At 40.8% G+C, this 13,701-nt stretch overlaps 1 protein-coding gene across 3 annotated transcripts in view; it reads left to right on the forward strand.

The window, feature by feature from the left end:
- The window catches only part of KLHL29 (kelch like family member 29), a 391,592-nt gene that overhangs the window by 222,588 nt on the left and 155,303 nt on the right, over nt 1-13,701 (forward strand). For all 3 annotated transcript variants that reach the window (XM_060272443.1, XM_060272445.1, XM_060272444.1), the window contains 2 exons: nt 3,309-3,450; nt 4,228-4,770. In XM_060272443.1, the coding sequence (XP_060128426.1) occupies nt 3,309-3,450; nt 4,228-4,770 (685 nt within the window). The remainder of the gene's footprint in view (nt 1-3,308; nt 3,451-4,227; nt 4,771-13,701) is intronic.

Genomic DNA, 13,701 nt, shown 5'->3' on the forward strand with positions numbered 1-13,701 from the left:
GAGGGTGGGCAAGATTCCATAGTCCTGAAACATGCATTTTAAAATTGGGTGCACACAAATGATTGTGGTGGACCCACACTGCCATTAGTTTGTCCTTATTTGAAATGATTATTAGTATATTTTTTTTAGCATGGTCTACCATGTCCTAAGATCTGTCCTTGGATGGTGTGGGATTCACAGCAGCTTGTGCTTCTCCCGCATTATTCAGATAATGTTGGGAAGATCTGGGCCACATGGGCAGAGCTCATAATAAAAACCAGTGTGCTAAAGTGGTTGGAGTGCTAATCTAGAACCTTGGAGACTAGAGTTCAAATCCCCAATCAGCCATGAAGCTCACTGGGCGACCTTGGGCCAGTCATTCAGCTTAACCTACCTCATAGGGTTATTGTTATTGTTATGTTTTGTTTTTAAAGGATCAAGTAGCAGGTGTTGAGGAAAGGTCTGTATCTGAGAGCATGGAGAACTGTTTCCAGTTAGGGTAAACAGATATTAGATTAGATTTGGGATGTCAGAGAATACCAGATTTTGCTGCGAAACCAGTCCTCAGACCAGTGCAAACAGGCCACAGACCTGCAGTTTAGTTCTTTAGATCTACAACTCTTTCTGAGGGTTGGTTCAACTATTGTACTTAGGAGGTCAACTGAGGGCTTGCTCTCTTTGATTGATTGATTGATTGATTGATTGATTGCTTTAACGGTGCAAAGCTGCTTGGAGCAGCTTTAAGGCATCGTGCCTTAAGTAAAAACACTTTGAAAATTGTGCAGAAAGTGTGTAACTGTTACATAGCTGCCAAGTCTATGTAATCTTCTGATTTCTTCCGGTGCCGCTCTGCCCATGTCTGGGCACCGGAAATCGGCAGCGCCGGCACTGGAAGTTGCTTCTACGCATGTCTGGACATGCGTAGAAGCGACTTCCGTTGCCGGCGCTGCTGATCCCTTATTTTTTTAACCCGGACTTGGCAGCTATGGGTTAAGGAGGAGAGAACTTCACCATGATTGTGGGGTCGGCAAACTTTTTCAGCTGGGGGCCGGTCCACTGTCCCTCAGACCTTGTGGGGGGCTGGACTATAATATGGGGGGGGGATGAACGAATTCCTACGCCCTACAAATAACCCAGAGATGCATTTTAAATAAAAGCACACAATCTATTCCTGTAAAAACACCAGGCAGGTCCCACAAATAACCCAGAGATGCATTTTAAATAAAAGGGCACATTCTACTCATGTAAGATAAGATAAGATAAACTTTATTTCGGCCATAGGCCCATAATACACAGCAAACAAGGATAAAACAGTATAAAACCGTCCTACATAAAAACAATCAGACAAAATAAAAACATAAAAGCAATCAGAACCATCAGACAAAATCAGCCCCTCATACAAGGAACTTATGTACAACATATTTAAGCGTTTCAACTCATGTAAAAACACGCTGATTCCCGGACCGTCTGTGGGCCCCGGGCCTTAGTTTGCCAACCCATGCACTAAGCTAACCTTGGCTTAGCTGCTACAAAGCATTGACCTAAAAGGCGGGGGGGGGGGCAAAGCAATTGGGAGCTTCTCTCTGGGAGCCAGTAGGTTGGCGTGGTCCCAGCAAACCGTAGTTTGGCTTATTATTATCATTTGTATATTATTTATTAATTTATATATTGCTTGTATGCCGAAATTACCTAGACATACCATATCACATGAACTAGGCCAGTGTCTGCCTTCTGGCCTAGGAGGAGCATTCATGTTCACATAGTTCACTGGTAGCTTTACAAAAAGGACTTGGTTGGTTTGTTTTTCATTTCTGAAAGCCTCCTATTTTTGGCCCCTGGCAAATACACAGGGAAGAGCGGGAAAGCCCAGCAGTTATCATGTTGAACATTTAGTTTTGTGTGATTGTTTATACAGAGCTGTCTTTCTGATTATGCCCCCGCTTCATGATTAGTGAACCTTGCTCTTTTCAACACTTTACAGTTTCTTTTAACAGCTTTAGCTTTAAAATGTTTCCATTATAAGCACTTTTGCAGCCAACTCCTATAGTGTGGTTCTAATTTTTTGGTTCGGTTTTAGGGACTGTTGAACATTAAATGCTAAGAGCTCTTTTACAGTAATTTGTCGCAATCCACTTTTCAAGGAAGTCCAAATGCGATGGGCTTGGGGCTTTGTTCATTTTGGTTTTCATATTTTGGAATGGAACCAAGCAGAACTTGTTTGTCTGAACATATATTCAAGCTTCAAAATGTAACTTAGTGGGAAGCATGAAATTAAGGGTTGTATCCAACTAACCTCTGCTCGGAATAGACTTATTGAATTTAATGGTGCTACTTTAGCCATGTTTATTAATTTCAAAGTTTACTCTGAGCATGACTAGTGTTGGACACAACCTAAGTGGCAAAACATGGTGTCTGATGGCAAAACATGAATTCCCCAATAAATCAATAATTAGATATGAGGCATACGGACTTCTGTGTCAGACCAGTATCAGAAACATTACACCAGCATTGTCAAAATTCTGTAGCGAACTGTAGGCTGACAAGTTGTGGCAAGTGTTTAGATTTTTTGACTGTTGCTTTAAAGCGATGGTCGTTGTGTTGTTTATAAATATTAATCATTCCATAAAATAAAACATTATAATTGTTTTGCCTGTGTGTCTCTGGCTAAATGCAATATGAATTTTTATATATAAAAAACTACTGTATTACAAAAACATGTGAAAAGTTATACAGATGCCATTTATATTAGCCTAGAGGGGGTGTAAATATGTACAATTTTTTTGGCAAAGGGTGTTTAAGGAGATAACAGAAATCACTGGGTTAAAGCTGACCAAAAGTCCAGAGGTAGCATTATTATCAATTTGTGATGGGGTGGAAGGTTCACAGGCTTTGAAGGACTTGCTCACAAATTTAATGAGAGCTGCACAAATTATTATAGCTAGGAAGTGGAAGGGCCAAGCAGAATATAAAATGGAAGAATGGAAATAAAGAGGTGTGGGATATAGCTATTAATGATATATTAACATGTGCCATTAAGGTAAGACGGGGAATATGCAGGAGAAATGATTTTGAGGAGATGTGGAGGGTGTTTGTAGAATTTGTGCTGTCAAAACAGAAAGGGGTCAAACCATTGCAAGAGGTGTTGAAATTTTGGGTGTTTGGATAGTTACAATGGAATGGTCTCGGTGGTGGGGCACACATTTTTCTAATTATTTATTAATGCTTTTTTAAAAAAGTACTGTGATACCGGGGGGGGGGGGGAACCAACAACAACATCTTATATATATAATTAGTCTAAATACACAATGTATTGTCTTGTTCCCTTACAGACGCCTTGCATTTCAAAGACTGAGAATCAGCCACAAGGATTAGCAACCAGTGTCAGGTGGGGACAGACACCCATCAATCAGTCTACCCCCTGGGACACAGACGAACCCCCATCCAAACAGATGAGGGAGACTGAAAACCCAGGTATTCTTTCAGCCTTATTTGTAATTCTGTTGGGTGGGGTGAGTGGAGGGATTGTTCAAAGCAAATTCAATATGCTTTCTCCAATTACCTCTCTAAATAAGACTTTATCACGAGTCCTTTTTTCATGCTACAGCTGGCTTTTCTTTCTAGTTGTAAAGACCCCCCTCAGGTTACTCCTATGTCAGGGTTAATATAAATGTATTAAGATGCCTGCAAGTTCATTAAAGCATTTTCTTTTCCCTTCTCCACCAGGGTAGAAAACAAACAAACAAACACGCGCACACACGCACACACACCAAAAAACTCGCCACTGCATAATATGTTAAGAACTCCTTTTATGTCCGGAGCCACCTGAAATGATTTCCAGCTTCCAGACACATATCATACAATGTGCAGCTATGCCAGACGCCTAATTACAATCTCTTTGTAGTGGCTGCAACACGGTTATTATACGCGCCAAGTGTTTGTCAGGGAGCCATGAAAACACGTTGGGGAAAGAGGATAATTTCCTTGGAAGCATATACTTAAGCTACACAAAGCTGAAAGCGCATAACATTGTAAACATTCTGCATTGCTACCTGATCGCTGTTTTCAACATTTGCACTTTCCTGCCATGTCGTAGTCCTTCCAGGCACTTGCCAGTTTGGAGTGGTTCCAGCCCCCCCCCCCCCCACGCCTCCTTTGGGGTTGCAGGAGGGATGGTCTCAATATTAGCAGCATTGCACAGAGAGAGAGTTTTCCAAAAATTGTTGTTATTGCTAGCTTTCCTTTTTCCAGGTACAGCTCCATGGGTTACAACAGTTGCAGCAGGTAACCAGCCAACTCTAATCACTCATTCTTATGGGATGACTCAACCTCCGACCTTCAGCCCAGCCGTGAACGTCCAAGCCCCTGTCATTGGAGTTACACCCTCACTCCCTCCTCACGTTACCCCCCAGCTTCCATTAATGCCAGCTCATTACCAGCTTCAGCAGCAGCCTTCACAGCCTCTGAGTAACATGGTTGTGAACCTGCAAAGCCAGCCTCTGTACACTAACAGCCAGCCCATTACAATGTCTTCTATGACCGGGGTTGGTCAGGTGACTCACCCGGGCCACAGTGCAGTAGGGAATGGTCATATGACTTGTCCTATCCTGCCTCCACCACCACCTGCTTTGCCTTCAGCTGCCCTACCTAATAGTGTTCCGGCTACCAATGGGCAGGCTGCTCCTCAGCTTCCTCCTAATCAGACGGGCAGTCAGGACAGCACAAATGGCCTACAGATGCTACGGACGGTTGGTGTGGGAAAGTACGAGTTTACGGATCCTTGGCATCCAAAAGGTAAGTTAGCCCAGAATTCCTCATGCTTTCCATGCTTTGTACTTTGGGATATAACATGAGTTTGACCCAACTGCGGGAGGCAGTGGAAGACAGGAGTGCCTGGCGTGCTCTGGTCCATGGGGTCACGAAGAGTCGGACACGACTAAACGACTAAACAACAACTTTGGGATTATGTGTACTTTGGGGACGTAGTGTGTCAACAATGTTCAAGTTCTGCCAAAAGCCCTGCATAAGAGGCGGCCTTGCCAGTTAGTGTCCACAGTGCTGATGTTCCTCTGCCTGTATTCCAGCACCAGTTTCCTGTCTTGTGTTCTGTGGCAGCTTTTCATGAAGTAAAGATGACAAACTGCTTCCTCTGAGAGGACAGAGGGAAACTATGCACTGGTTTCAGCATTGAACGACACTTTCTGGGGTCCCTCAAACAAGCAAAGATACACATCTCAAAGTGCATGAGACAGCTGTCACTCGTTGCCTTAGAGTTCCCCTCCCCCTCGCGAGGAACACTTACGTATAAACCACCCCACTGTCTTTCTAGGTTAAGTTGTGGCTTTTGAATCAGTATTTTTATATGATAATTTCCTCCTCTTCAGCGTGATGTGTGTGTGTATGTGTATGGACTGGGCTAACATTCTAGTTGGCTCTGCACACTGGGTAGGGTTAGCCAGCCTAACAAGAGCCTCTAAGGTGGTACTGCAGAGTGTGTTGATTGAAATTGACCTGTGATCTGATATTAACTCTCCAAGAGACTATTAGGCCAGGAGCAGTAGTTATTTGATCCAAAGAACCAAATGCATCTCATCCATGCTGGGAAATTAGCATGGCAAGAAATCTGCACTAGAAAATCCCAAAGGGTTCTGCATGCTTCCCCCCTCCGCACACTTCTATTTCCCTCATATTGACTACACAGCCCACCCCTCAAATCTTCCCCAGGGACCAAAAAAATGTGAGGTTTGTGCGGGTTGTTGTGTAGTACTGTGTATATACCTTGCTGACAGTCCACTATGTCAACATTAGTGTGATATCGCATGGTAAGTTTATTTTAGTTTATTCCCTTGTTATGTTCTCTGGACAACTCTCAGTCTGATAAGAACACAATGGCTCTCCCTGACCATGTCGCTGAAAATGCATTTGCTTTCTGAGGGAAGGTTAGGCTTGTAGGAAGATGCTACATTATTTAAAACAAAAAAAACAGAGCAGCTCACATCACCTGTTACATGCAACCGTATCCGCAGGGACAAAGCATGACTGTATCTCACGCTAGGTTGAGATTACCCCCTGGAAGGTAACAAGCGAAGAGGTGCTTTGACTTGTGTTGCTTCTGCGAATGCTAGGACAGCTCTTTAAATGTGCTGCAGAAATCAGGTGCAACCGTGTTGTGGTTGGAAATTCACTCTTCCTCCCAGCACTAGAGTGCTGATTTAATTTAATCTTCGTGTGCTCTGTTTTATTTTTCAAATTAACCTGTCTCTCCTTAACAAGTATTTAGTGTTCCCCATATGAAACTGAAATAGAACGGAGCTTAAGAAAAATCTCTTAAGTCAGTATAGAAGACCACAAAGGCTCCATTAAGTCTGCTAAGCTAATTGTACACATGAACAGTGCCCATGTTTAATTTATATATTAAAATCTTTTGTGTAGCTTGATACAAAAGAAACTTCATTACTATTAAATACCTTTCATTTGCATATGAGGAAATTCATTCCAATTGCCCATCTTTTAAGAACAGTTGCTTCACACCCTGATTTCTAAAGCAAAGCACTCTTGAGTATTTTCAGGTTTTTACTTCTTAAAAAATATGAGATTAATTGACTTTGAAGGATCTTTGCTATCCATATATTTCTTATTTCCAAGAAAATTAAGTTCACACCTTATTCCCTTCCTCAGTAAAGAATGTTAAAGCCTCAATTGACAAATTAACAACCATTTATTTAAAATGTTAAAGTTAAAGAGACTTCAGAATCCAAAATTTAAAGAAAATATTGAATATTTTGGCAGGGTGCATAATTTTGTTTCTATAGTTTTTAATTTATTTATTGCTGGCTGACCAGAAAAAGCAGCTTGGAGCAGCCTCCAAGTATTGAAATATTTGCTAGAGATAAATAATTTGCCCACCCTTTTTTAAAAAAGTTAAGGATTCTTTGTTGTTTTTACCATAAATATCTACTGTATAGGCACCTATAGGCCCAAGGTTATGGTCTGAAGGAACATGTGGCTACCCTCTTTCTGAAGCCAAACAAATCAGGGTCTGGATAGTGCTCAAACAGTGCATCCCCCCAGAAACCACATGTACTTTGTCTTGAGTTCAAATGTAGAGATTAAAGCAGGTATTAGTTTTAACTGATGACAGGTGTCAATGGATTAGCTCTACAGTTTTTCATAAATTGTAAGGTGGGCAGCTGTTTTCCTGTGAGTTAGATTTTACGATCTTCTTATTTATCAGATTTATTTGTTTAATGATAAAGGGAGACAGTGAAACATCCATATATGATCTATTACGTATGTTGATGGGTGCGTGTGTGTGTAAATCAGGGTTTACCAATATTGGGTCTCCAGCTGTTGTTGGACTACAATTCCCATCATCCATGACCACTGATCCTGCTAGCTAGGGATGATGGGAGTTGTAGTACAACAACAACTGGAGAATCAAGTTTGGGAAACCCTGATCTAAATAAACATATATACACCCAGAGAGGGAGAGAAATTCTCATTCTTTAAAACCTTCATTTAGACACTATAATTGTGATTGTCAGGTCTAATGTGGAACAAATGGATATAAAATCTACTGAGAGGAAAACTTCAGTCCAGGAAGGCAGACTATAAACTCTTGCCATGTTTAGCATGAGATATCCCTAATATGCAGGCGGTGCTGTGGGTTAAACCACAGAGCCTAGGGCTTGCTGATCGGAAGGTCAGTGGTTCGAATCCCTGCGACGGGGTGAGCTCCCATTGCTCGGTCCCTGCTCCTGCCAACCTAGCAGTTCAAAAGCACGTCAAAAGTGCAAGTAGATAAATAGGTACCACTACAGTGGGAAGGTAAACAGCGTTTCCGTGTGCTGCTCTGGTTCGCCAGAAGCGGCTTTGTCATGCTGGTCACATGACCCGGAAGCTGTCGTTCCCTTGGCCAATAACATGAGATGAGCGCCGCAACCCCAGAGTCGGTCACGACTGGACCTATTGGTCATGGGTCCCTTTAGCTATCCCTAATATAAACCACCTCAAGTTCATAAGAAGACTGTTTGTTTTGATTTCTCTCTCAGGGGCTTTGTGTCTTTAAAGCCTGGCTAATTTGGGAGTTGTGTGTGACAGACAGCTTGCTCTCAAATAGGGAGATTGGAAGCACAGCGATGCAATGTCAAAATGGTTCAAACATGCAGGGAGAGCTGCTTCACTAGCAGTAGCAGTATTTTAAACGAGCTGTTCTGCCTCATTTTGGGTGAACCTTGGCTGGTGTTGCAAGGAAGTTCTGTTGCAGAAGTGCTTTGAGATCCTTTTTTATTACTTTCCCCTCATTATTCCTCCCACCACACAGACACGCACTAGCCCCATTTTTGTTTCTGCTTGACAATGTGCCTGGTATGGAGTAATTACTTCACAATTCCCTAAATGAAAAGAACACATCTTGCCAGTCAAAATAAGGGATACTGATGTTTTTATACATCATTAGTGAACTGATTTAAAATTTCACATTTTGTTTTCCCTAATTATGTTTCATTTGGCTGAGCCGTATTCCTGCAGGGTCTGCACTAGAAATGCACTTACTCAAATGTTTCTTCTTAATAGCCTGTTTCTGCTTTACAAGTAAACAAATACATGGCAAAAATAATAACAATCTCAACCCAATATATAAAGGTTATGCGGAAGATATTCCATTTGCAATAGGTCAATGGTATTTTTTTGACATACAGCTTGAAATTAAGTCAAGTCCATTTAATATTATTTAAATTGTAGTAACAGTTACATTGTGTTTTGTTATACTTTAAGGAACCTATCTTTCAGTCTTTATTCCTTTATTTTCATTGAACCATGTGCCAAATGAAGATTTAATTGGTCTCTTACAGCTGCTGGTGGTGCTGGTATTGAGGAGAGATGTTAAGAAATTTTAAATTATTTTCTTTTTTTAACGCTATGAATATGTTGAAGATTAGCCTGTTTGCAAACATTGGAAAACTGGTACTTTGTCAATTACTGCAAAGAATTGTATTGCAAAAATATGCAATTTTTAATTAAATTAAAAATAATGCTGTTCTATATTAAATGCTTGATAGCTCTTTCCAAGCATATATTGTGTATATATATATATATATGTGTGTGTTTGTGTGTGTGTGTGTGTGTGTGTGTGTGTGTGTGTTCGTTCCAACATTACGAGATACTATATATATAATAAGGGTTGTTTCACATAGCTTATTTGGTGCTTCTACTCATGAGTGGAAATGATTTGACAGTCTGTCCTGTACCTTCTACCATGCAGTTAAGCCCAGTTTTATAACAGTTCTCAGCCACTACTTGAAATCTAGGGAAGATAAGAGCTGATAGCACTGGGATTAATAGCATGATTAGAGACTGTAGACGACTACACCCCCCCCCCACCGTTTCAGATGCTATATAGACAGCTTTTAAGTGATTAGCTTGTGTCTCCATTGTAAGCTTGTGTCTCCATTTTAAGTGTCATTGACATCTATACTAGAGTGCATTTCAGATAAAATTGCACCTTTAATTCCTACTGCAATTAGGGTAGATGGATGGTTTAATTCTTCTTTTAACCAGCAGGATAGCGTCAAATATATTTATATATTTCAGATGGCATGTTTATGAGAATCCTGAGGAAATGGTGCAAGTTACATTAATTTAATAATCAAATGCTACGATGTTGATAAAATGTATGTACATCTTTAAGAGTCGTTTTTAATCAGGCTGGGGAATTACAGAATATCTGGATTCCTGCCCATCAGCGAAAACTTTCCATTGTTTTAGAGTCACAGACTGCTGGAAAACAGGAAAGAACATTCAAAACATAATGTGTGGTTCACTCAGTTTTAATAGCAAATCATACTTTCAGTATTTTCACTCATTAAAAGAGACTTTATTATGGTTAGATTTGGTCTAGCTCCGCCAACCAGCTACATAAGGTCTTGGTTAATCAGAGCAATTCGTGGAAATCAAGTGACCACTTAACTTTGGCAGAGTAACTCCTAAATCTGTTTTATGTAACCAGCTACACAGAACACGTAAAGGACTTCCTTGAAACCCAAAAGCAAAAACTGGCAGGCTTTGGATCTGAAAGAAAACGTGTGCTGGACGCCGAAAATAACAGAAAACAGCTCCTTACGTTTCATTTTACTGGGTGCTTCTGGTGTTAGCTACCACCTCCTTTTCATCCTTCTCAAGATCTAATTTGTTTAAATTAATAGATTTTTACACCATGCACTGGGCTTCAAGCACTCACTTCTCAAAAGAAAATTTAACTCTGCAGGTGGCCTGAATCAGTCCCTGGTTATAGGAAAGGGGGAAAGAAACCCCAATGGGATGTTGGAATATGGTAATGTGAAATAATCTGCACCACATTACTCTACATTCCTATGTGTGTGTGTATTTTATTTATTTATTTATTTATTTCGTAAAATTTGTGCACCACTTGATTGTAAAAGCAAAACAACAAAAACCCTCAAAGCAGTTTACAAAGCATAAAACCGTAAAATCAACCCAAATACAAAAGTTAAAATTCTAAAATACAGATTAAAATTACCTGGATTTTCTAAGCATCTGGGTAAAGGTAAAGGGACCCCTGACCATTAGGTACATTCGTGACCGACTCTGGGGTTGCGCGCTCATCTCGCATTATTGGCAGAGGGAGCCGGCGTACAGCTTCCAGGTCATGTGGCCAGCATGACAAAGCCGCTTCTGGCAAACCAGAACAGCACATGGAAACGCCGTTTACCTTCCCGCTGTAGCGGTACCTATTTATCTACTTGCATTTTGACGTGCTTTTGAACTGCTAGGTTGGCAGGAGCTGGGACCAAGCAACGGGAGCTCACCCCGTCACAGGGATTCGAACCGCCGACTTTCTGATCAGCAAGCCCTAGGCTCAGTGGTTTAACCACAGCGCCACCTGGGTCCCAAAAGCATCTGGGTAGGGTTGTCTAAATGGGAATGTTTTTAGCAGGCACCAAAAAGAGTACAGTGATGGGTAAGGCGTCCCAAAGTGTAGGTGCTGCCACACTAAACAACTGAGTTCTTAAAAATGTGGAACCGGCATTATGTGGCACCTGTAGTAGTGCCAGTTCTGCCAGATGAATTGTAGTTGGGTGGTGCCTTGATGGTGTCACACTGTTTCATTAAAAACAAAAACCAGTTAGCGTTTGACAGCATCTGGAAGGCCACAGTTTCGCCACCCCTTCTACAAAGAAATTGGCTCTGCCAAGAAGATGCTAAGCTTGGTCACAAGATCATCAGAGATTATGCCACTCCACTGCTTCCTTCAAACTGCACACAAGCCATTTCCCATACACTTCTCACCCTTTGGGAGTGTTTGCACAGGTCACTCCTAGACACTAAGCATGCCTCAGACAAATCACTTAAGACTCGTGTTTTGCTGTCAAAGCTTCTTCTTCATTGAACAAAGCTCTACTCTTGTTACCTACAAATTAGCCTTGAGATGGACTGCATGTGCAGATTTTTGTTTGACATTCTAAGTTGAAGAACTCAGAAATTATCATTGGATCTGTAATACCTCCAAGAATTACATGTCAGTGGTTCAGAATATTTGCTTGTTAAATAAGCATGGAGTATATGCATATAGAACTCCACGTACAGTGGTACCTCGCAAGACGAATGCCCTGCAAGACGAATTTTTCGCAAGACGAATGAGTCTTGCGATCTGATGGTGATTCGTAAGACGAATTCATTTTGCAAAAAAATCGTCTTCCGAATCGCGGTTTTCCATAGGAATGCATTGAAATTTAATTAATGCGTTCCTATGGGCAAAAAAAGAAATTTCAGTACATTCCTATGGGAAACCGCGATTCGCAAGATGAATTTTTCGCGGAACGAATTAAATTCGTCTTGCGAGGTACCATTGTACCAGGCCCTCATGTCTATAGCCCTTCAATTCCTTTTAGAGGTGCATTGGGCATTTTCATTGTGTTGCATGCTGAGACATATACATGCCCACCTGCGTTTCTGTATAAACCACACCTAAGATTTAATTATTCCACGGTCTACTCTTGAGGCAGCTTGGTTTCCTCTTCCTCAGTACTGTACTTGTGTTACGTTATCCATTCTCCCCTTGGTGAAGAGCCATTCACTACATAGACAAGATTACATTTCAAGTCGTGTCTGTGAACTGCTCCGTGGGTAGAAAAGGTAAGTTAAGAGAGAGATTTGATAAAACTTGGTTGATGGATTATTATATGAAATTCATCAGAAGTGTTACTGGGAAATTAGAAGAATAGTTGTTGACTGAAGGCCTTTCCTTTCTGATATATATTTGGTCTTGGGAGGATGCATATTTTTAGTTTTGTAAAAATAGATGATATTTTTCCTCTCCAGTAAATATTTGGATGCATATTTTGCCCTTGGGAAGGAAAAAGGAAAAGATTCCAACTGCTGCTGTTTTTCTAAATAAAGTGAATATGGAAGTACTAGCAGATAACATCAGCAATGACCACAATGGTAGCTTCTTGATTTCTTGCTTCCATATATAAACACTAAACTGAAATTCTATTTTTGTTACTCCTTTCTCTCATCATAGTGGGACATATTTTTTAAAGTACTAAGCTCTGCAGTTGCACAACCCTTATCAATGTCAATAGAACTTTATTTTTAGGTTACAGTTTTATAAACCGCTTCACAGCCCAAGTTATCAAAGTGGTGTCCAATAAGATAAAATGAGGTAAAATACAAAATATATAGACTTTTTTTTAAAAAAAAAGAGAGAAACCATTGCTACTCTTATACAACTGAGCCACACTTCAGGGAAAGACTTCTCAAACAAAAATGTCTTCAGTACCCACTAATAAATAATAATACAATATCACTGTATTAGCGTGTTGCTAAGGGTGATGGTATTTCCACACAAACATAGCAGCATAGGACAGATTTATACATTTTATAAAAGTGTAACTGAACTCTGCAACACTCAACAAAAGGCCATTTAGTTTTTGGTACAGAATCATTGTTTTACTTTCCTCTATAGGCTGTCTTTTTGACATACCATGGATAGCAAGAAGAAGTGAACTCTTAGCATTATCCATCAAAGGTTTTCTTTAATTCACTTTCACAATGATGAAGTGGTACAGAAGGTGCCTCTTGACTTTAAGGATTAAGACTGTTCCACGTTTCATCAAAACCAGGAAATCATTTAACCATTCCCACCCACTCCAGTCCAAGCACTTGGAATTAAAGAGCAGGAATGGGTGGGGAGCAGAATCCGAGGTCAATTAATATAGCATTAATTAATACTATAGTAATATAATTTATATCATTAATATAAAAGAAGCATTTTAAATGTATTTTAATTTCTAACAAATATTGTTAATTTTCTTAGTGTGGAGAAGGGAAGTTTAAAAGGGAAACATAAAATATTGCATACTAATATAAGGGACTACTAATATAAGGGACCCAGGTGGCACTGTGGGTTAAACCACAGAGTCTAGGGTTTGCTGATCAGAAGGTCGGCAGTTCAAATCCCTGCGACGGGGTGAGCTCCCGTTGCTCAGTCCCAGCTCCTGCCCACCTAGCAGTTTGAAAACACATCAAAGTGCAAGTAGATAAATAGGGACGGCGTTTCCGTGTGCTGCTCTGGTTCGCCAGAAGCGGCTTTGTCATGCTGGCCACATGACCTGGAAGCTGTCTGTGGACAAACACCGGCTCCCTCGGCCTATAGAGCGAGATGAGCGCCGCAACCCCAGAGTCGGACACAACTGGACCTGATGG

The sequence above is a fragment of the Zootoca vivipara genome, chromosome 3 (genome assembly GCF_963506605.1).
Source record: "Zootoca vivipara chromosome 3, rZooViv1.1, whole genome shotgun sequence".
Classification (NCBI taxonomy): Eukaryota; Metazoa; Chordata; class Lepidosauria; order Squamata; family Lacertidae; genus Zootoca; species Zootoca vivipara.